Genomic DNA, 22,861 nt, shown 5'->3' on the forward strand with positions numbered 1-22,861 from the left:
CTAGCGGTGTGGCAAGTTAACCTGAATTTCCTAAGGCGCTTAGAAACACTCTGGGCATTTTAAGTGTCCCCCAAGTGTTAGCTATTATTACTCTCTCTCAGTCTGTGAGCGAACCATCATTTCAAGTATGGAGAGGACGTGAGCAGAGGAGCAGGAGTGGGCTTCGCGGCAAGGTGATAGAATCATATGGAATTATCCTCGCAAAAAGCTCTGCGAGCTACTTCTGTAACTCAGCTTGCAGCCATCAAGCACCACGGAGCAGGCAATTCTGGAAACCTGATTCCACCCACCCTCCTATGTCCGCGCTCCTCCGTACCGCCTCCCTGAGATCCCAGCGCCCGTCCCCAGGGGGCGCTGCCGCCCCGCCGACCTGGCTCGGGCCGGCGCGCGCCCCCGCCGCCCGCCCCGCGCGTGCGCGCCGCCCAGGTGAGGAGGCGGCTGCCTGCTCCGCGACGGGGGCGGGCTGCTCAGTCGGCGGGGCGGGGCGGGGCGGAGCTGGAGAGGCCCAGCCGGGACGGGGCGGGGCCGGGGCCAGACCAAGGCCAAAGGCGGGACCAGCCGCCGCCGTCTCCGTCTCGGTGTCCCGTCCCCCCCCCCAGCTCCGGGTAGCCGCCGCGGGAAAGCGGAAACTGCCGGGTGCGCCGTGCCGGCCGACAGCGCGCCGAGGAGCAGCGAGGCGGCCTCCGTCCGGCCCAGACCCGCCGAGCGGTGCCCGGCGCCCCCGCACACCCCGCAGCTCCGCGCCGCGGCCCCGCCCCGGCCCCGCCCGAGCTCGCCGCGCGCGCCCCCCCCGCCGGCCCCCGCAGCCCGAGCGCGCCCACCTGAGCCCGTCTGCGCCCACCTGAGCCCGCACGCCGGCGCCATGGCCGAGCAGGAGAGCTTGGAGTTCGGCAAGGCGGACTTCGTACTGATGGACACCGTCTCCATGCCCGAGTTCATGACCAACCTTCGGCTCAGGTGAGGGCGGAGTGGCGGTGCGCCCGGGCGGGAGCCTGCGCTTTCCCGAGAGGGGGCGCCCTTGCGGTGCGGCGGGATTGGGGGTGTCAGGGGCGCGCCGAGCTCGAGGGTTGGAGTGCGGCCGGATGGTAGTGTCCGGGGGCCCGCCGGAGCTCCGTGGTTGCGCCTTCCCGAGGGAGGACGCCCCGGGGTGCGGCTGCCTGGGAGGGTAAGGGGCGTGCCGAGCCCCAGGGCTGCGCCCTCGGGAGACGGGTGTCCTGGGTGCTGTCCGGACGCGGGGGGGGAGGGGTGCGAGGGGTGTGCGGGCTGGAGGCAGCGCTTGGGGCAGGGCCAGCTAGCTCGCTGCCCCAGGTAAGTGATGTGGGCGGGCCGGATGACCTAATGGAAACAAAAGTAAAGGAAAACGCAAACTTCAGGGAGAGTTGTGTGGCGGCCACAAAGGCCCTGGGAAGACGGGAGGGTTGTTTTGTAGAGATATTCGGGTCTCATCCTGGTTTCGCACTTGGTTTTCTTTTTCTCCAATTTTTTTTTTTTTCCTGGCATGGTTCCATCATGTCATTCAGGATGCTATGGAGTAGTGATCCCTGAGCTTGTCTGTTCCAGGACACTGGCTATTTTTTTAGTTACTTTCTAAACGTAATTAGACACGTTTCCAGACATCGAAGAGACTGCTCTGCTTGCCAGTGCCAAGATAAACTGTCTGAATTTGACAAGGCGTTCATGGTTTCAGTTTTTTTCAAGGAGTTATGGATGGAGCCCTTGTGTTACTGACATCCTTGAAAATGTAGTCACAACTCAACGCCCCGAAATGGGCTTACAAGACGAATTTATTTTAGAAACTCTACATGTGATTATTTCACTCCTGATAGAGTATAATAAACAGAACTTTAGTTTTGACTTTTTTTTTGGTTAAACATTACAGTAAATGGAGTTTCAAAATAACGGAGTTTGGAGGCATGGGGTGGTTCCTGGAAGTTCTAGCCCAATTTCTTGTAAGGTTTATAGCTAAATATCACTCCATAAGCTTATAAAGTGAAGATCATGATCTAGGTTTGAGTGCTTAACTAACTCTGCTTCTCAGTAATAATTACCTCTGTTCGTTTTAACTTAAGAATTTTTTTTTAAGATTTTATTTATTTTTTTGACAGAGAGAGACAAGAGAGAGGGAACACAAGCAGCGGGAGTGGGAGAGGGAGAAGCAGGCTTCCTGCCGAGCAGGGAGCCTGAGGCGGGGCTCAATCCCAGGACTCTGGGATCATGACCTGAGCCGAAGGCAGACGCTCAACGACTGAGCCACCCAGGCGCCCCTAAGTTAAGAATTTAAAGAAAGTTTTTAATCTTTGGAATTGCAAACCCCATAGGGTCTTCTTCTCTCCTCCAGGCTTCCCTATGTCCCAGAGTATGGAGCAGGGGTGCAGTTCTGAGTTCTACATCTGCCTACTACAAGCTGACCTCGAACCAGTCTGTGTGTCTATTTGTAAAATAGTGAGGATCTTCAAGATTTTTCAGCACTTACGTTCTTTTCTGCTTTTACATATTATTGGTCCCAAAGTCTCTAAGTGTGAGGTTTGAATCTTAAACATTATTAAAGTGAGCCTAACTTAACCTTGCAGTTTAGTTCTACATTGTGCAAGGTAATTTAGGAGGTAAAGTGGGAGGATCCCAAGAACTATAAGATGTATCCTTATCTCTCAAAGAGGTGACAGTGCTAATCAAGACAGGGAGAAAGGTGGAAATTCCTCTTGATTTAAATAGTAAATCAAGAAAACAATAGAAGAGTTAAGCTTTGTAGAGCTTAGGTGATTTGTTGCCAAGAAATTGTACACGCTAATTGTTCTGGAGTTCAGAAGAGGGCGAGGTGCTTTAGGCTAGCTCATAAACACGAGGAGAGAGGTTCAGATGAGTTGCAAAGGATGGGTAGGGTTTGTCTAGGTGGAGAACATTCCAAGTGGATGCAGTGGCATGCGCAGAGGAGTGGAGGCATGAAAGCTGATTCTGTTTGGGTGGTAGTGAACATACTAAGTTGCTGGAGGGGAAGGAGTTGATGTTGGGGAGTTGTGGGAGGAATCACCAGCTCATTAGCACGACCCTTGGCTAATGCCCAGGTTTCTGGGGCTACCTTCACACCCAGTCAGTGAGTCAGTCAAGATCCTGGCCGTTCAGACATGCGCATGTATCTGTGTGTGTACTTGACGACCCTGAGAATTGGCTGCAATTCTCAATGTACATCTTTCAGTGATTGTTCATGGTTTACTTATAAGCTGGGAGTAGTAGGTTCCCAGTAGCCGTAAACACAGTCTCAGCAGAGTGTAGCAGCAATACCCTTGCCCTCTTTAGTTGTTAAATCCTGATTACCCAGGTGGAAAGCAGTCCTCTCTCTGATAGTTTGGATTTCCTATTGCCCTGTTATCCCTCCAGACTGTTTTAGTGTTTAGCTGGATGAGCTTCCGGGCTCACGCTGTTGCGACCCTTGAAACATTTGTTTCACTTTGCAAAAGGTGACTAGAAACACCGCAGGTCCCAGTGCTCTGGATGTTGAAGTGTTTTTATCTCCTGGAACATGGGTGGTTGGGCCAGGCGCGTGTAATTTATGGTTGTATATGGGCAGAATTTGCGTGTTTCATCTCTCCGTGGATGTGTGTGCATGAGCCCGATCATTCGCGATCATTCGTGCCTTCCCCAGGTTGTGGCTCCTTCTCTCACTTCTGTCAGGAAGGTCCTGTCTTCTGCTCTCTCCCCTCCCTCCCCCCCCACTCTTCTGCACGGCCCTCTTCATTTGTGGTCGGTGACATAGGTACTGAAGAAAACACTGGTTTCAGGGGTATGTGCCATCCAAACCCGATTGTAATTTTCCTGATACCAGCTCCCAGCGTAACACTGGGCACATAATACATTCCTTGGAACAACGCTTTTTGTAGAGCAAGAAGAAAAAGAGGGAAAAAGTTGTATCTTTAAAGCTTTTATGATGTTCATTTAGAATTATCTTTTTACTTTGCTACTCTGCTGGCCTCCTTTTCCCCTCTTGGAGCTAACACTTGATTTTTAGACATTTGCTACAGTTGATGTAACTTTCCTCATACTATTATTATTTTCAAAAATTGATGTAGGTGTGTGTCTGTACCTGTGAGTCTGGATGAGGCAAGATTTAAGGGGTGATGTGGGTTAGTGTGAGTTAGTATTATCTGTGAAAGAGTTACACTTCTCTTTCTTACCCTTATATGAAAAACTGCTAGTATTTTGAAGGCTGCTTTCTTTCTCTCCTAGAAGTCCCTTGCTGGGGGAGATCTGTTCTATTTAATTCTTTTTCCTTTTTTGGTGGTGGTGGTGGTGGTGGTGGTGGTGGTGAGCTCCTCACTGCATTTTTAATGGGTCTGTGCCCAGGAGTAAGATTGCTGCATAGACACCTCTTGCCTTCATGGTCAGGCCTGGGTCCTTCCAACAGCCCTAATGACCACTTGCAGCGCTGGCCACAGTGTCCTCAACATATTCTGCTTTCTTTGCAGCCCCTTACTTTTGGGACCTGGAACCCTTTGCTGGGCCATCACTGTGCTTGAGTCCTTCCAGCCTTAGCAGCAGCTTTGCACCCTCTCTCGAATTGAGAATCCCGTGAGCGCGAGCTGCATGGAGCAACTGCTCCTCACTCCCCACTTAGTCCTGTGAGCAAAAGGGAGAAGGCAGACCGCTGCTCAGGGCTGGGCCCTGGCCGAGGACCGCATCCCAGACAGATGTGCTTTTCATTTCACTGGGCAATGAAATGCCCCGTAGGCTTCCAGGAGTCCAGTTTCCTAATTTTGTTGGTGATAGTTCCTGTTTTGAGAATAAGGCGTCTGCTCAGCCTGGTATCTTGGCTCCTTGGAAATTTAATTTTTCCTCCCCTCTTTCCTTACTGTTTTTTCTCTTCCATAAAAGTAGTCGTTTGAAACACTGTTTGCCAGAGTCACAGGCAACTTCTTAACACAGCATGTCTGTTACACTTTTGCTTAGACCAGGGCTTCTCAACTGCAGCACTCTTGACACTTGGGCGTGGATAGTTCTTTATTTTGGGGGGCTGTCCTGTGCGTTGTAGGATCTTTAGCAGCATCCCTGGCCTCTACCCACCAGATGCCAATAGCACTACTTTCCTCCCATTTATGACAGCTGAAAATGTTTGCAGATATTGCCAAATGTCCCCTGCAGGGAGGTGGGGGGGGGTGCACAATTGTCTCCAGTTGAGAACCACTGGCCTCAGTTGTTCTCATTCCCTGGAATGTCCTCCTCCTTCCCTCCCTCCTGCTCACATGCTCTGCTTGTCACTCTTACTCAACTTTTGAGACCAGTTCTGCGAAGTCTTTCCCAGTCCTCTGAGTCAGGGTTCATTCTACTCTTACCTGTGCTCCCAGGACACATGGACACTTGGTCCTCACTGTTAGAGAGAATGTATCAGGTCATGTTGTTGTTACCTGCATGCCTGCCTTCCCACCCAGTAGTGAGCTCCTCAAAGACAGAGAGCGTCATCCAGAGGTGGATCCAGGTTTTGTGGCCCTGAAAACTCATTACAGTTGTGGGGGTGGGGGGAACCATGTTTAAGAAAAAGAGTATAAATTGTGAATGCCAAATTAGATATAGGCTTTGGAAGGGGACAGTGCAGGTGGGTAGTGGTGAAGCAAACCCATCGCTGGTCCCCTTGTGTTTCCTATCATGCTGGGCACCTATGTGTTCAATACATTTTTAAATGCGTTCACTAAACAGTCAAATGTTGGTTGATCTTCAACCAGTGGAATTCTTAACTTAAAAAAGCATACAATCTTCTCAAAATGTTGTAGTTATTTTAATACAGCTTAACTATGTCGGGGAAAGGGGGGAATGAGCTGTAGCATTACTTACGCAGGCACGTACACACACTCACTCACTCACTCACTCATTCACTCACCACGCCACCTCTGTACTCTTTCCCTGTGGCTGCTCGGTCATTTGGAAAATTTGGTGAGACAAAGGGCCCCTCTTTCTTGCCTGGGGCAAAACCTTAGGTACTCTGGGTGGTCTTAAAGCAAGTGTAACTCTGCAGTTGGTTCAGAGTTCTAGTTAGAAGTAGCTGCAGTTAAATTTATAGGAGAGGTGAATGGCACACTAAATCTTTTTGGCTTCCATGTGAAATTCTTTGGCAACCACTTTTAGAGGCCTTCGGAAAAGGACAGTTTGCTCTGTGCCTGTTTTGCACATTGGCTTCATATTGGGACAAAAATGAGAATTTGGGTTTTGGAACTGCCATTTGGAGTGAATCACCCTGCCGTCTTGTTTCCTTTCCTACTCTGTGACAGATTTCCAAGACTATTTTTATTCAGGGTCATTTGTTGACCCTGGAGACTTCTGCTGCATTTAGCTCCCAAGTAGAGCCAAATGTGGGTGGAATCGAGCCCTCGGAAAGCTGCTACTGGTGCGATTCATTGCAGTGTCTGAAGGGCTCTACTTTTACAGGAAGAGATAAGCTTTGACTTTTTTGCTTAACGTGGAGACAAAAGATGGTGAATCTGGTGTAGATAGAAATGTGTTTATTTAATGGTCCACATGTAAGTTGTCTGCACTGGGAATTATCCTGCTGTGGAGAACTGTTGGTTGACATTCCCACCTAAGTCTGAGCCAGCTCAGCAAAAAGGACCCTATCTCAAGGACTAGTCCTGTTTTAGGATAATTCTCTGTCATCCATTGCCGGGTGGCTGTTGAGACTGGATTGAGCCATTGCCCAGCCACTGGCTACGTCCATCTGGTGGGGAACTTTGCTGTCAACAGTAGCTCCAGCCCCGTGGGGTAGATCACCTGTTGATGAGCCTCAGTGACATGGCTTATAAGGATGTCAGCTGTGTTCATACATAGGTTCAGAGGGTTGCAGCATTTAAAAATATATATTCTAAGCCTCTTTTTGTCTGTTAAATTCCTTGGTTAATATGATAGTTTTATTTCCTGTGGGAAGCAGGCTCCTTTCGGTTCAACTGCTATATAATTTCTGGTTAGATCTCTTAATAGAACAGTGTTACCCAAACTTTAGTTTTTGGCATTTATGGGAAGAAGAACTGGGAGAGCATTGCTTGTTCAGGGCACAGGGCGCAGTGGAAAGAGCACATGGGCTTTGAGACCCGACTGACCCAAGTTCAAATCCCAGCCTCGCTTTTACTCTTTTTAGCATTATGACCTAGGGTAAGTTAACATCCCTAAGTTTCAGTTTCCTTACATGTAAAATGACTGCTTTTTAGGGTTATTAGGATGAAATCACATGATGTGTAAAAAGTGCCTGGTCAGTGCTCGGTACACAATTCCGTCTCTACTAATGTTAACTGTCTTCCTGAATCTTCCCACATTACCTTGCTTCCCTGTCCTGACTTCATAACCGATCTATAGCTAGCTATTTTCACATCTTCCTTCCTCATTAAGACAGATCCATTTGTTTTGGTTTTATTTGGGGGGCAAAGATGAAAATATTCTAGATGGGGTTGGGGTTACCTAGTGGAGAGGGCAAGAGCATTGGAGATAAACAGATCTGGACCTTAATCCTGTCTCTGTCCACTTACTAACACCCATGTGGCCTTGGACAAGTTACTTAGCCTCCCTGAGCCTCGGTTTCTTCACTTGTGAAGAGGGTGTTATTGTGAAGCTTGGATTATAGCGCCTGTAAAGCACCCAGCATGGTACCCAACTCCAGTGTTGTGACTCCAGTCTTTGGACTCCAGTCTTTGGGAAGACTGAAGCAGAGTAGATCCTCAGTAGGTGGTCCTCTGTGTCTCGCCTCTCAATCTTCTCTCAATCCTGGCCTGTGGACCAAGTGCTCTTGCTATTCCCAGTTCCCCCTATCAGTATCTCTCTAAATGTACCATAATACTGCTCCCTCCAGGTGTACACTGTTTAGTTTCCAAAAGTTTTAAACTTTTTGGAAAAGGAAATCAGTTCTAAATATTCCAAAATATTTTATTCTTCATGTCTACTGTTCTGTGCTTTCACAAAGGTTGGTGACATTGTTGCCCAAAATCCCCAGGTGCTATAGCTGGGTGATGAACTTTAAGTAGAGCCTCTAAAAAAATAAAATAAAATGAAAATAATCTGTAACTCATTTCCTTAATTAGAGATTCTTTGTGTATGTATGTATTTTAAGTTTTTATCTTAATTTCAGCTAGTTAACATACAGTGTAATATTAGTTTTCAGGTGTACAGTATAGTGGTTCAATGCTTCCATACAACCCCTGGTGCTCATCATGACAAGTGCCTTCCTTTATCCCCGTCACCTATTTCCCCCATCTCCCCACCCACCTCCCCTCTGGTAACCATCAGTTCTCTGTAATTAAGAGTCTGTTTTTTGATTTGTCTCTTATTTTTTCCCTTTGTTTTGTTTCTTTCTTAAATTCCACATATGAGTGTAATCCTATGGTATTTGCCTTTCTCTGACAGACTTATTTCACTTAGCATTATAGACCTTATATATTTTTAGTATAACCTCCTGGCTTTAAAGCTAGCAGCTACTTCAGTTCTTGCTGTGTGCTTATCTCTGTAGTGGGTACTTTCATGAGGGTTGCTTTTTTTAAAAAGTCACTCTTTGGGGGCGCCTGAGTAGCTCAGTCGTTAAGCGTCTGCCTTCGGCTCAGGTCATGGTCCCAGGGTCCTGGGATCGAGCCCCGCATCCGGCTCCCTGCTCTGCCGGGAGCCTGCTTCTCCCTCTCCCACTCCTCCTGCTTGTGTTCGTTCTCTCGCTGTGTCTCTCTCTGTCAAATAAATAAAATATTAAAAAAAAAAAAAAGTCACTCTTTGGGGGATAGCTGAATCGGGAGTAAAAGATACCTTCATAATTAGGTCAACATAAAGTAGAATATAATTGAGCCAAAAATGGATAGTGCAGACAATCTGTTGTTTTAAGGGCTTCCTAGAGAGAAGGAATCAACAAACCACATATTTTTTAAAAAGCGAGTACTGGTCACAGTATAATTGAGCGCTCATGTGTTAGGCACTAGAGCTCAGAGGGAATTCAGAAAGCGAGAAAGATTGGGAGTAGGGAGGACATGCTCTGTGGAAGGGGTAGAATGCAAGCACACCCTTGTTGGAAGTAGAGGAATGGCATCTTGGAAACAACCCTTTCCATGGGCCTTGCTGCCTCATGGCCCCTACTGTGCTGGCCTTCTTTTTTTCTCTCTCGCCACCCACTCTTAGCATGAATGGGCTGGCCCTGCTGCTAGCCAGCTTCCATTGCTCAGAATATTGGCCCCCCCCCGCCACATTGCTGCACTTTTTTCATTCCTTTCTTATGCTGCCCCCAAATTCTCCCAACTGGAGATTGAGTTAGGTTGATAAGATTTCTCTTACATTGGTGTCAATTTGCTCAAACCTTTCTTTCTTATGCCTAGTTGAGATCAGTTAGGAGGGATGGAGAATTTCATTTCTGAGAAATAATTTTGCAGCACATAACTATTCAGGGATAAGGCAGACGTGGGATGGAGAGCTGAAATCGTGGGGGTGGAGGGAAGGGATGGGCCGGATATAGTGTGAGCTCAGTTCATTTTTGGGAGGCAGGCTCTAATGGCAGGAAGGGTTCCTGAGAAAAACTTTGCTCAATGAAAAAATTTATCTGTGGCTCATCTTTGGGCCTAGAAGAGGAAATGGAATTTTTTTCCTTTATCTTATGTCTAATTACAGAACTTCCAAGACTCAGCACCCAGACTGCGTGTATGGTCATTCCATTGTGGGTTAAAGAGACATTCGTGAGCCAGCCTGTGAACCTAATCATGGCTATTTTGGTGAAATAGAGTGGTCTACTTCTGTGGAAAGTAGACCATTTTAAAGTAAAGGGCTCTGATAAGTGACTTCAGTTGATGGAGAAGCGATTCAGGAGCATCATCTAGTTCCTCCTTGGTACTTTGCCCACCTTCCATTCTCCTAATTGTCTAGCCTCACCCCTGAAAATATCCCTATTTATATTCTAGGCACAGCTGCTCTTGTGGGACTGGTCACTGTTACATCTGAACAAGACCTCCTTCATTTCCCTTACATTTCTGCTCCTTGGTGCACAGTATAGAAGTGGATTTCACATTAATTAGATTAACTCTAGTAAAGCTATTTTGCTTTAATAAAATGGTTGTTTACTGCTGACTGAACATAGCTTTTTTCAAAAAAGACACAGGCCGATTCATAGTTCTAAAAAAAACCAAAACAAAAAACAAAACTTCTGGAATAGATGGAAAAATATATCAAGGAACAAACACAACTTTGCTTTCATTCCTCTCCTCCATATATCTCCCACAGCTGTATTACTGAGACCTGGGTGCGGGGGTGGGGTGTGGAGAATACCACTTATATACACAAGGTTCACATAAGCGCTAGAAGCAAATGAATTAGTCAAAAAATGGCTTCATCTAAAACAATGAAGCAAACACCAAGAGAAACTCAAACAATTTTTTTCCCCCTCTGACCACAAAGTCTGCTTTGAGTAACTTGTACAATAGAAGATCATCCGTAGTGGGGTCAGGGTGATTGCGAATGGCTCTATCTCAAACTGTTGCTTTGTGTTCAATATAAAGTCAAGAAAAATTTTATAGTCAATTAAAAAAAAAGTCAAACTCTGTTTTAAAAAAGCTTACATTTAATTTTGGATAACCCTAAAATTGGTCATGTTTTAGTTTTGGCTTTTATAGACATCTAGGTCATTTTAAATGTATTATAAGAATAGTCCTCAATAATGAGGTTGAGTTAGCCTGATTCTGCCATCCTAGCCTGTGTTCCTTATAATTAAATCTTTACCAAAAAAAAAAAAAAAACAACCCTCAAAATAACAGATCTGTAGAGTAAATGTCAGTAAGTACAACTACAAGGAGTTTCTCACTGCCTTCAACCTGTCCTATCATATTTGTGCCCCATTCTAGTCTCCAGGTCCTGAGGGCAAGACCTTATCTTAGGGAAGATAAAGTCTTCTTTGTCTCTGAAGGCTTATTGCCAGGCATTAAGGACAAAATGTTTTCCCCTCTAAAAATGAACGAATACATGAATGCATATATTTCTGCATCTTTGATTCCTGCCTGAACTATGTATTGTATTTTATATAATTATATAATCTGATTTTTTTGTTGTTGTTGTGACTCTAGTCTTTGGGAAGATGGGAAAGTGAAACTATCATTACTCTTGGGGGAAAAAACCCCACTAAAATATTTTTGCGAAATGATAGACATCTTCTTTTCTTTTAAAAGACTTGTAGAACTCAGACATATGAAGCGTAACATCATATAAGAGGAAAACATAATTCATTGGTACTTCGATCTTGAGCTGTGTTTTGTTGTTGCTTACCTTAGCAAATTGACTGTTTTTACCAGCATTGTGATGCCTTTATATAGCTTTGTATCTTTGTTGAATATCTCTAAGGGACATGCTTTTATACAGCAGATCCAGTGACTAAGGCCATTTAGATAGGTGCTATTTTTTTTTTTTTTTTACCTGCATTCTGTGGTGTCCCTGGCCATGGAGGTGCCTGAGAAGCAGTCTTCCATTCCAGGTGGGGATGGAATAGGACTTCAGGCCCCCTGCTTGCTGCTGCTTCCAACACAGCAGCTCTACTTCTTATATATTGGGGTTCCAAGGAATTTTTGTTTGGAAGGAAATACTATCACATCTAAAAAAAACAGTTTGAAAACCACTGTTCTAGGTGATTATTTTCCAGACGACTTTTATCCTTGCAAACATACCCAATTAGAAATATTTCCAACCAGGAGCGCCTAGGTGACTTAGTCAGTTAAGTCTTCCACTCTTGATCTCAGCTCAGGTCTTGATCTCAGAGTCTTGAGTTCAAGACCTGCATTGGACTCCATGCTGGTCATGGAGCCTACTTTAAAAAAAAAAAGAAAAAAAAAAAAGAAGTATTTCCAACCAAAATGATTTAAAAAGTGGCAACGCAGTATAAAATAATGAACAAAGGAATAATTCAGTTATCCAGATTTAAACGTGGCTGTATTATATGCTGTATTACTTCTGCCTCAGTTTACTTCAGTTCTCTCAGCCTCTGTAGTCTTAAAATGGGACTGATCCCTACTACAAGGTCATTTCATCAAATGAGACAACAGGTGGGTTGTTGTTCTTAACACACCAAGGGTGTTCAAATGTCAGTGCTTTCTCATTTTTGCCTCCTTATGTGGAATATAAAGAAGGAAATTTAACTTTTTTTCTCTGCGACTTAGATCATCATGATCATAGGTATGAACAATTGCTTTTATGCCTTTGGGATTTATTGAGATACATGTAGTGTTTTGTTCCACACCAAATTGATCTAAGCAGTTCAACTTTTTAGTGTATATGGGTAAGTTTCTATCATTTCTTTCATTGAATTCTCTCTCTGTGAATTCTCTCTTCCCTCTTAATTGATATCTAATCTTCTCCAGGATGCACTTGTAGAATGGCCTATAAAGAAGGAAAGAGTTAATGTGTTCTGATGAAGATTGAGGGTTTGAATTGGATGTATCAATTGGAGGGCATGAGTTTGGAGACCTTTGTCTTTTTATCTGCCCTTCTTTGCTCAGAGGTATTTTTTTTTCATGGCTTCAGTGTGTTTGACTGGAAAGGCAGGTAGAACTCAAGGCTGAGTTCTGAGTAGCTAAGGTGCTACTCTGAAATGTGTTGCTGCCATTGGTATTTGAATTACTTATGTGGTTGATCAAAGTATGAGTGGATTTTTCCACCCCATGTGAATTTCATGATTGCTCATTGATTTGTGATAGGCAGCTGCTGGTGGCAGAGTTTGTTACTGTTTGCATCCCTGCTTCTTAGGTTCCTGTTTTATCTGAAACCTTTACTGAAAAGGAACCTCTTCTTTAACTTCTTGATTTATTCTAGGCTGGTAGTTCCCAAATTTAGCTTGTCTGAGAATTACACAGCTTTTAAAATATACACCTTCTGGAGGTTCTGATATATTAAGCCTCATTAATGCCCAGGTGATTCTCCTGCCCAGCCAGCTTAGGAACCACTCTCTTAGGCTACTGGTTTTTCACTCCCTAGTTGTGTTCTGTTGGAGCTAATGGGCCGCGACCATAATGGGAACTGACTGGTATAATAACACATGTATCCAAACAGTGTTCTTAGTTCTCTTATGATTATTAAATCAATTAATTATTTGCTAGTTGCTACTTTATTCTTCATCCTGACAACACGTTTTCTGTTTCACCCTATGGTTATGGTTGTCCATTGTTAGCATACTATATATTATTTTTCTTTCTGTCACCAGATTCTCCATTCAAAAAAGTATAATCATGCCATCCTTGTTAATGCCTTGATATATATCTATTTCTTTATAATATTTTGAACATATATAAATTTATATATTTTGAAATTTGGACTCATGCTTATGCAAGGTATAACCTTGTAAATAGTTTTTTCATATAACATAGTAACTTAAGCACTTTTCCATGTTATTAAATTGTCTTTGAAAGTATGATAGTAACCATGTTTTTGTCATTCTTTTTGGGGTATGCAGGGGCAATCCAGACAGACATGGTTTCTTCTTCTACAGAGCTGATAAACCAGCAGGGGAGGCATACGAAATTGGTAAACAACTAAAGAATAATAATAATAAGTGCTGTGAAGGGCAGGAGCAGGGTTCCCTCATCGGAAAAATGGCAGTGGCATATGTGTGGTGTGGGTGCGTGCTGCAGACAAGGCATTTTATGAGGAAGTTGGGTTTAACTGAGATCAGAAGGATGAGGACTCTGTTGGGGGGCGGGGGGAGGCAGGTGTGGAGTGGGGAGATAGAGATAGGGCAGTACAAGCGAGCAGAATGAATCACGAGGGAGGGAGGGAGATGTTGACAGACTGATGCTTGGTTTGTTTCAGAAACTGAAGAGCATCCAGTGCGGCTGGAGTCTCCAGGCAGATGGGGGACAGGTGATGATGGAACACTGTCAGGGAGCACACTTTGCAAAGGGCCTTGGGAAGTGAAGGATTCAGACTTGGGGTGCCTGGGTGACTCAGTGGTTTAAGCGTCTGCCTTTGGCTCGGGTCATGATCCCAGGGTCCTGGGATTGAGCAGGGAGCCTGCTTTTCCTTCTGCCTGCCACTCCCCCTGCTTGTGCTCCCCCCACCCTCTGTCAAATAAATAACATATTTTTTAAAAAAACATTCAGACTTTGGATACACTTGGAAACTACTGAAGGGCTTTGCACATCTTGCAATCACTTCAGGTGATAGACTACTTTGAAGTATCTGGGTTGCTTCAGTTTAGCAGCCCGAATTCCCTGGTTCTGCTGGCTGGTGGTTCTGAATGTTTGTTTTTGTCAAATTGGGGAATAGAGTGTGGAGTTGGCAATTGCTTTCTATACCCTTCCTTAAGAGATAGTAAACACAAATACAGTCCTATTTTGATCTGTAGTCTGACAAAGCTGTTTCTTGGAGTAGGCAGCCCAAGGGCAGAGCTTTTTTTTTTTTTTTTTTAAGATTTTATTTATTTGAGAGAGAGAGAGCTAGGGGAGGGGCAGAGAAAGAGGGAGAAGCAGACTCCCCGCTGAGTGGGGAGCCCGACACGGGACTCGATCCTAAGACCCTGAGATCCGACCTGAGCCGAAGGCAGATGCTTTAACGACTGAGCCACCCAGGCGCCCCAAGAGCAGAGCTTTTGAAATAATCTTGATAATGACTAATAGGCTGCAAGTGGTTTTCAGGGACTTTTTTTTTCTGATTTTATGCTTCAAGCAGGAGAAGAATTCTGAGCCATGAAGTCTCTGAGTCATAGAATTTAATGCCAGAAGGGGAACCTTGAGGTTATCTCACTGATGTAAAGATACAAGAAGTTAGGAACACAGACAGTATGTGATTTGTCCAAGATTCTTCCCTAGTCGAGTGGCACAGTTACTGCTGGAGCAGAAATCTCCTGTATCCTAGCTCTATGTTTATTCTGCTTTCCGTCTCTTCTTAGCGCTATTCCTTCGGAATCAAGTAGCAGTTCTTTAAGTTCCTTTGTGATCAAGCACATAAAACATACTTGCCTGAGATGATCTGAACAGGTTGAAACAATGGAAAAGCTAACAGTGTAAATAATAAGTAAATCTCTAGTTCCTCTGAGGGGCAACAATAGAAATACAAAATAACATTGAAAGAGTGTCAAAGATGAGGGTTTTATAGACTTTGCTGTGCATCCACATTGACCTGCAAGGGTCGACTTGGAAGTTTTCTGGCTCAGTTCTGCCTCTCCAGGAGGGGTGAGGAGCTCCCACACCACCTTGCATCAGTTAGAATACTGTTGGCTGCAACTAAAAGAAAACCTGAACAAACCTTTTAAACAAAAAGGAAACTTACTATCTCACACAACCAGAAGTGATAAGAGAGGCTCTGGCCGGTCCTTAAAGCCTCTGGCTCCGTCCTTAAAGCCTCTGGCTCCACTGGTCTGATTATCTCAGCCCTGCCTTTCTTTTTGTGCTGGTTTTGTCCTCAGGCTGGGGGAAGAGCGTTGTAGCACTTCTGTACATCCCACTCAGATGCAGTAACTTCTGGAGGAAGGAGAGGGAGCCATCTGCTTGTCTTGTGCTTCTCTCTCAGGAAGCCTCTAGAAGACTTCCTCACATTTCCTTGGTCAGCATTTGCTCACATGCACATTATTAAACCCATCACTGGCTCAGAGGAATGTGGTTAACATGATCGAGTTAGAATAGTCAAGAGCTAAGGATAGAGTTCATTTTTCCTGAGGCCCATGACCATGTGGAAGGGAGTAGATACCCAAGCAAAATTGGATTCCTTGTTCTTTCAGGGAGGAATGAATTTTAGGGACAGAATAGGATATTGGATAGGTGACCAAGAGTGCCTCCTATATATTCTTTTACAAGCTGTGTGGACAGAATGGTGTTCGTTCAGAAAAAATGCTCAGTATGATGGGGGCACTTGAAACTCTGTCATTGGGGAATGACTGAAGGAACCACACATAAGACATGATAATTATGGTGTGTTTTCCCATACCACCAAGCAGCTCTCTAGTTCTCAGTGGACACCAATGGCGTGTCTTACAGATTTAATGTGCACAAATCTGGTATTATCTACATGGACATAGTGTCAGAGCCCGAAGGTTAAGGGCTTAGTCCCACAAGACTGCCCTCCATTTCAGACACCAACCCCAAGTCCAGGCTGCCCCCTGTGCTGCTGACCCATCAGCTGTAAATAAGAGGTTCCCGTGACCCCTTCCTCAGGGTTTGATTGATTTGCTAGAGTGGCTCACATAACTCAAAGAAACATTTACTATGTTTGCCAGTTCAGAATAAAGAGTATGATATGGGATACAGATGAACAGCTAGATGAAGAGGTGCATAGGCCAGAGTCTGGAAGCATCCCAGGCATAGGAGCTTCTGTCCCTCCACACTGTGGAATATCCTAGATCACACTGATAGAAAATGGCTGTGTATGTATCGGCCAGAAAGTATGCCATGACGTATGATATGTTTAATGAACTAAGTTGTATAATACCCCCCTTTTTAAACAAAGAGGTGAGTGGCATTCCTTCTTGTATTAAAACAAAAAGAAGCAAGATGAGCATGGGGCATCTTGCTGTGCCAGAAAGCAAGGAAATCCTCCAAGCTTGGTGGGAAATACAAAGAAGATCTAGAAACCAGTTTGAAGGAGCTCCCCTTGTCTAAATCTGGGTCGGTTTGAGCATCAAACTGAAATAGGAAACCACGAGTCCATGCTTACATAAACTAATAAATTAATGGTTTGAACTTCGATGAGGAATAGCAAAAAAAAAAAGAATACTGTTACGGCGAAGTCTGGCAGACACTGCCTTAATCACATGAGCAAGAGGAACAGCATCAGTAATGGGACAAATCAGATCACATACCATGTGAATAGATGCAGTAAGGACACAGCATCATTTCTGTAACATTCCTGCTGAAGATGCGTAACCTGAATCTAAGCAGAGCAAACATCTGGCAAATTCAAGTTGAACGGCAGCCTACAAAGAAACTAATCTCCCGAAATATCAAGGTAATGAAAATCAAGGGAAGACTGAGGAAATATTCTAGAAAGGAGAGTAAAGAGACATAACTAAGGGTGAAGCATGAGTCTGAACTGGATTCTTCTCTATAGGACATTACTGAGACCTTTGGTGGAATTTGAATGGGGTCTGAGAATTCATTGTTAATAAATGTATCACACTGTATCATACTTGAATTTCCTGATTTTGATGATTGTGTTGTGGTTGTGTGGGAGAATGTCATTATTTGCAGGAAATACAGGTCAGCAAATCACTGTCAAGTAGTTCAGGAAGAAAGAAAGTACTTGAAAAAAAATTTTTTATAAGTTTGAGATTGTTTGGAAAAAAAAAAAAAAGTAACTTCTACCTAGACATCAAATGGGTTCCCAAAGGATGTAGTGAGTCTCTGGTTACGAGGATTTATTGAAACAGAAGTTGGAAGTTCACTCGCCAAGGTTGTTGTAAAGGGGTTTCATGCACCTGGAAGATTGGTTTACATGGCCTCTGAAGCCCTAAATGCTAAGATTCTGGGTGTCTCTCTCTATATTTTAAAGTAATAGTTGAATTTATTAAATATGTTTATGCCGGGGCGCCTGGGTGGCTCAGTCGGTTAAGCGGCTGCCTTCGGCTCAGGTCATGATCCCAGGGTTCTGGGATCGAGCCCCGCATCGGGCTCCCTGCTTGGCGGAGAGCCTGCTTCTCCCTCTCCCTCTGTCTGCCGCTCTGCCTACTTACGCTGTCTATCTCTGTTAAAAAAAGAAAAAAAAAAATATGTTTATGCCTTCAGTTACTACAGATCCAAGGAGATTGACCTCTCATACCAATCAACAGATATTATTTAAAACTGTTTGCTAGAGACTATACACTAAGGGCCCAATCTAACTCCCTACAAGAAGTTCATGATGTAATTGGGTAAAAGGGACATTGGCGTAATAAAGTGTGTGACCCCCATAGTGTAGTATAGAATAGATGCCAGGTTGTAGGTACCAACATGGTGCAGTTCAGACTAGGAGGATGTTTCTGTGAGCTTTGGGGATTAAGGAAGGCCTCTCTGAATGTGTGGGATGGGGCTGAGTGTTGGAGCTTGAGTAAGACTGAGGTATGCATGACATAAGAATAGCAGGGAAGAGCATTCCTTGCAGAGGTCCTCTGTGAATGGTCATGATGTGTTCAGGGACAAGGAGAAGACGAGTCTGACAGGTTTGGAGGAGAGCTCTGCTTTCAATTCAGTATAGTTAGGGAGACAGGACTAGCTTCCACAAAAGGGAAAATGGGGAGAAAACTGATGATTGGGACAGCTCTGAGACATAATGCACTGTGTTAGATGGTTTCTAATTAATTAAATTTATTCATTCATTCATCTCTTTTAATCCATTCAGCTCTAGGTGGGTGTTATACTCATTATACGGATGTGAAACGTATTCAGAGAGAGAAAATGATTTTCTCAAGGTCACATTGCTAATTTAAGAAGCACTTTGAATGTGAAAGTTGGGCATGGGCATGACAGCAAAGCCCATACCCTTTCTCCTAGCCCTGCTACTGCTTGCAATGGAAAGGAGTAGGGGCACTGATAGAGACTGAGGGCACTGGCTACATGTGTCGATATTGAAAATAGTATTGGGAAGGGAGAATGCCTCTCACATTGAGATCGAGGTGCCCATGGGACCCGTGTGTGAGGTGTAGATAATCAAAGAGAGCATAAAGAGTGAGTAAAGGGCCATGGACTGAGCCCTGAGGAAATCTATATCTAAGGGACAGTGAGAAGAAGCACGCTAACAGGAACCTGAGGTGGAGCATCCAGGGAGGTGGGAAGAAGACAGCAGAGTGTGATATCACAGAAGTCAAGAGAAGAGGAGTGTGGGCAGTGGAGGTGAGCACTCCAGAGGTCACGGAAGAGGAGTCCGGTAGATACTGCACTGTGGAGTGCTTTGGAGACTTTAATGAGCATGGTTTCAGTTGAAGGGTAGAGGTGGAAAACAGCTGTAATGGGTTGAACAGTGAGTGGGGAGGGGGTGAAGAGGTAGAATCGGTGAGTGGTGGTAGAGCTTTCAAGAAGTTTGCTCTGAGGGAAGGAGAGGCCACAGCTACAGGAGGTTGTAGATGGGTTTTTGCTTGCCTTCCTTCCTTCCAAAGATTTATTTATTTGAGAGAGAGTGAGTGAGCGGGAGGAGGGAGAGGGAGAGAGAATCCCAAGCAGACTCCCCGCTGAGTGCGGAGCCGAGCACAGGGCTTGATCTCATGATCCTGAGATCATGGCCTGAGCTGCCAAAATCAAGTAGGATGCTTAACCATCTGAGCCACCCAGGCACCCCTCTTTCTTATTTTAAGTAGACTCCACACCCAATGTGGGGCTTGAACTCACAACTCGGAGATCAAGAGTTGCATGCTCCACCGACTGAGCCAGCAGGCATCCCTGCTTTTCTGTTATTTTTAAGCCTGGGAAGTTGAATATGAATAAATGCTGGTGGGAAGGAGGCAGGAGAGAGGGAGGTTTGAGGGAAGAGATAGTCTAATGCAAAGACCCCTGAGGGGATGTGAAGCAAAGCGCTGGAATTGAGGGAAGCAGTGGTGGGCAGGCTGGGGAGAGGAAGGGGGCACCCATGCTTGTTTAAATTGTCTCTCACTCTCTCCCCGCCATACATCAGAAGGCTTTGTGTGCCCATGCATGGCGGCCTCCCCGACCAAAACATAGCTGCGTGGTCCAGGCCATTTCCAAAAAAACATGGTCCGTGAATAGGTCCACATGCACTTTTGGAATGATGGCGACTCATATTCTGTTTAAAGCTGCTCAATGCAGTGATGTCTGTATAATGCGTTTGTTCTGAGACGTCTCCCATAAAAATGGGTGTAAAGGGAGAATGAGCGCAGGAGAATGAATATGCCCTGAAGCAGTGAAAGCTAGCTCTGCAACCTGCCCCAGGGGCAGCGGGTGTGAGCCATACTTCTCTGAGCTGATTACTTACCACATGCACTGTTTACTCTGACATGACCTCCTTTTGTGCTGTTTAGTTTGTGTTCTGAAGAATTGTTTTGGTCTATAATAGTTGACAGATTTTTTTTTTTTTTTTAATGGTATGAAGCTGGCAGGAAAAAAAAAAGTAGTTCTAGACCTGCAGTGTAGAAATAAGAGGAAGGTGTTGTGTTAGATGCTAAAATGCAGTAAGGAGTAAGAGGCCAACGTGGGGAGGAACACACATTTTCATCACTGGTGGATGGAGAAATAAATTGTGGTATTCATATGATAGAATAACAAGACAACCACAAAGGTGAACGAACTACAGCTACATGCATCAGCGTTTAAGTTAACTCACAATCATAATACCGAGTGAAAGAAGCCAGCCATGAAACAAAACCTGTGCTCTGTCTATATAAAATTCAAAAACAAGCAACAGGAATCTCTGGTGTTAGAAGTCAGGATAGTGGCTATTTTTGGAGAGGCGAGGAAGAACTGGTTAGGAGGAGGCAACAGGAGGGCACCTGGGGCTGCTGGTAATAGTCTTGACACAGGGCTGTCACATAGGTATGTTCACCTTGATAATTCATCAAATTGTGCATTTACATTTTGTGCACCTTTTTATTGTTATGTTAATCACCATACATTACATCATTAGTTTTTGATGTAGTGTTCCATGATTCATTGTTTGTGCATAACACCCAGTGCTCCATGCAGAACGTGCCCTCTTTAATACCCATCACCAGGCTAACCCATCCTCCCACCCCCCTCCCCTCTAGAACCTTCAGTTTGTTTTTCAGAGTCCATTGTCTCTCATGGTTCGTCTCCCCCTCTGATTTCCCCCCCTTCATTCTTCCCCTCCTGCTATCTTCTTCTTTTTTTTTTTTCTTAACATATATTGTATTATTTGTTTCAGAGGTACAGATCTGTGATTCAACAGTCTTGCACAATTCACAGCACTCACCATAGTACATACCCTCCCCAATGTCTATTTGTGCACTTTTATGTTCATGTTATACTTCAGTGAAATAGGTTTAAAAATGAGGAAATAGTATAAAAATCAGCAAGCAATTAAGAGTTGATGAAAGTCCTTTGAAATGTGTTTTGAAAAATGATTGAGGAAACAGTGTAGGAACCAGCAAGCAATTAAGAGTTGGTGAAAGTCCTTTAATCTTGTGAATGGCATCATAAAACTCCTTTTAACCAATGAAGATTAACCAACAATTCTGTTAATGTCAGCTGAAGGTATGGATGGATTTGCAGAGGCTGGAGGAGCAACTGCTAAGTATGGGATATATGTGTGTATGAGAGGTGACATTCACATGTGTATGTTACACGTTGGCCTCCAGTAGAGACCATAGGATTGCTACTCAGTGGAGCCTGTGGATTCAGCCAATGCACTCCCCCAGCAAAGTATTCCAACTCCCTCCAATTCCTGTGTTCTGTAGCTGTAGTTACAGCCTTTATCAGCCTATTCAGCCTTTACCCTGTGTTTATTACTTCAGCTTACTTTTTCATTTTGCTTTGAGTCTCAGAAGCCTTGAAAAATTGTACATTTATGGGGTGTTTTTAATCCCAGGTTCTACTTAACTGGCTTAGTTGGTTTGTGCACAAGAAGTGCAAACGAATTCTAACATTAGTTTGTCAAATAAAATTAAATCTGTCACTACTGTATACACTTCATATAGTGTATCTTGAAGAATTATTTTTTATTATTTGTAGTTTGCAGTTGGCTTCATCAATGATTCCTTACTTGAAGCCAGAAAAAAAAAAACAAAAAAAAACTGCAGTTGATTTTCTTAGATGTGCAAGCTTCTTCACATTCAGGTTTATTTCAGGTGGAATTTTGTTTTGTAGAAGAGGGTGACTCACTTATGAGGAATTTTGAATAGTTAAGCAAGGGAGAGATCTGTTTTTCAGAGTTTCATAAATTTTCAATTGTCTCCACTCTGCCAGGATCCATTTTTGTTTCTTTATAACCTCTTATGAGTTAGATCTTCATGATAACTCTGATAAATAAAGTTCTCAGGGGTTACCTAGTGCATGTGTTTGGAAGGAACAGAAAAGAAAGTCTCCATGAAGTGAAAAGGAGCTACTATTTTTCCTTAGTTTGGCCTGATTCCAGTATAATTCCAGTTGTTGACATTGCTAGTAAAAAGAGTATTTGACTTTTTTTCTGTTTTTAGGCAATTAAGCTAATTCGTGTGTATATTTGAAAGCAGTATCTATATTAAAGGTGACTTTCAAACGTGGGCCTCAGAATGAGAAAAAAAAGTTGGGAGAAAAATTCTTACAGATTAAGTTAAAGACTTGCATACTTTAAAAATCACCTCAAGAGAGCTATGTAAACTTAAGGCAGATACCACAACTTCATAATGTTGAATTTATTAATTATTTCAGTAACTTACTTGTTAAATTTACTATCTTGCGTATATTGATTCTTGGAACATTGGTTTGCTGTGTAGAAAAAAAAATCCCCTCCCCTTTTTATTAAGTAGGCTCCACGCCAAGTGGGGCTTGAACTCACAACCCTGAGATCAAGACCTGGGCTGAGATCAAGAGTCGGACGCTTAACCAACTGAGCGAGCCTCCGAGACACTCTGGGAAAAAAAAAAATTTTTTTTTAAAATTTTTTAATTTTTAAAAATTTTTTTATTCTTATGTTAATCCCCATACATTACATCATTAGTTTTAGATGTAGTGTTCATGATTCATTGTTTGTGCATAACACCCAGTGCTCCATGAAGAATGTGCCCTCCTCAATACCCATCACCAGGCTAACCCATCCTCCCACCCCCCTCCCCTCTAGAACCCTCAGTTTGTTTTTCAGAGTCCATCGTCTCTCATCGTTCATCTACCCCTCCTATTTCCCCTCCTTCATTCTTCCCCTCCTGCTATCTTCTTCTTCTTCTTTTTTTCTTAACATATATTGCATTATTTGTTTCAGAGGTACAGATCTGAGATTCAGCAGTCTTGCACAATTCACAGCGCTTACCAGAGCACATACCCTCCCC

The 22,861-nt window shown here is 44.0% G+C and overlaps 1 protein-coding gene across 3 annotated transcripts in view; it reads left to right on the top strand.

Moving 5' to 3' along the window:
- The first annotated feature begins 555 nt into the window (after positions 1 to 555).
- The window catches only part of MYO1D (myosin ID), a 319,454-nt gene continuing 297,148 nt past the window's right edge, over positions 556 to 22,861 (top strand). The window contains exon 1 of one of the 3 annotated variants that reach the window (XM_081805376.1): positions 556 to 957. In XM_081805376.1, the coding sequence (XP_081661502.1) occupies positions 863 to 957 (95 nt within the window). In that variant the 5' untranslated portion in view covers positions 556 to 862. The remainder of the gene's footprint in view (positions 958 to 22,861) is intronic. The other 2 variants (XM_081805377.1, XM_081805375.1) reach the window with 2 other exon arrangements.

Source organism: Leptonychotes weddellii, chromosome 15, assembly GCF_054177405.1.
Source record: "Leptonychotes weddellii isolate Sample4059 chromosome 15, ASM5417740v2, whole genome shotgun sequence".
NCBI lineage: Eukaryota > Metazoa > Chordata > Mammalia > Carnivora > Phocidae > Leptonychotes > Leptonychotes weddellii.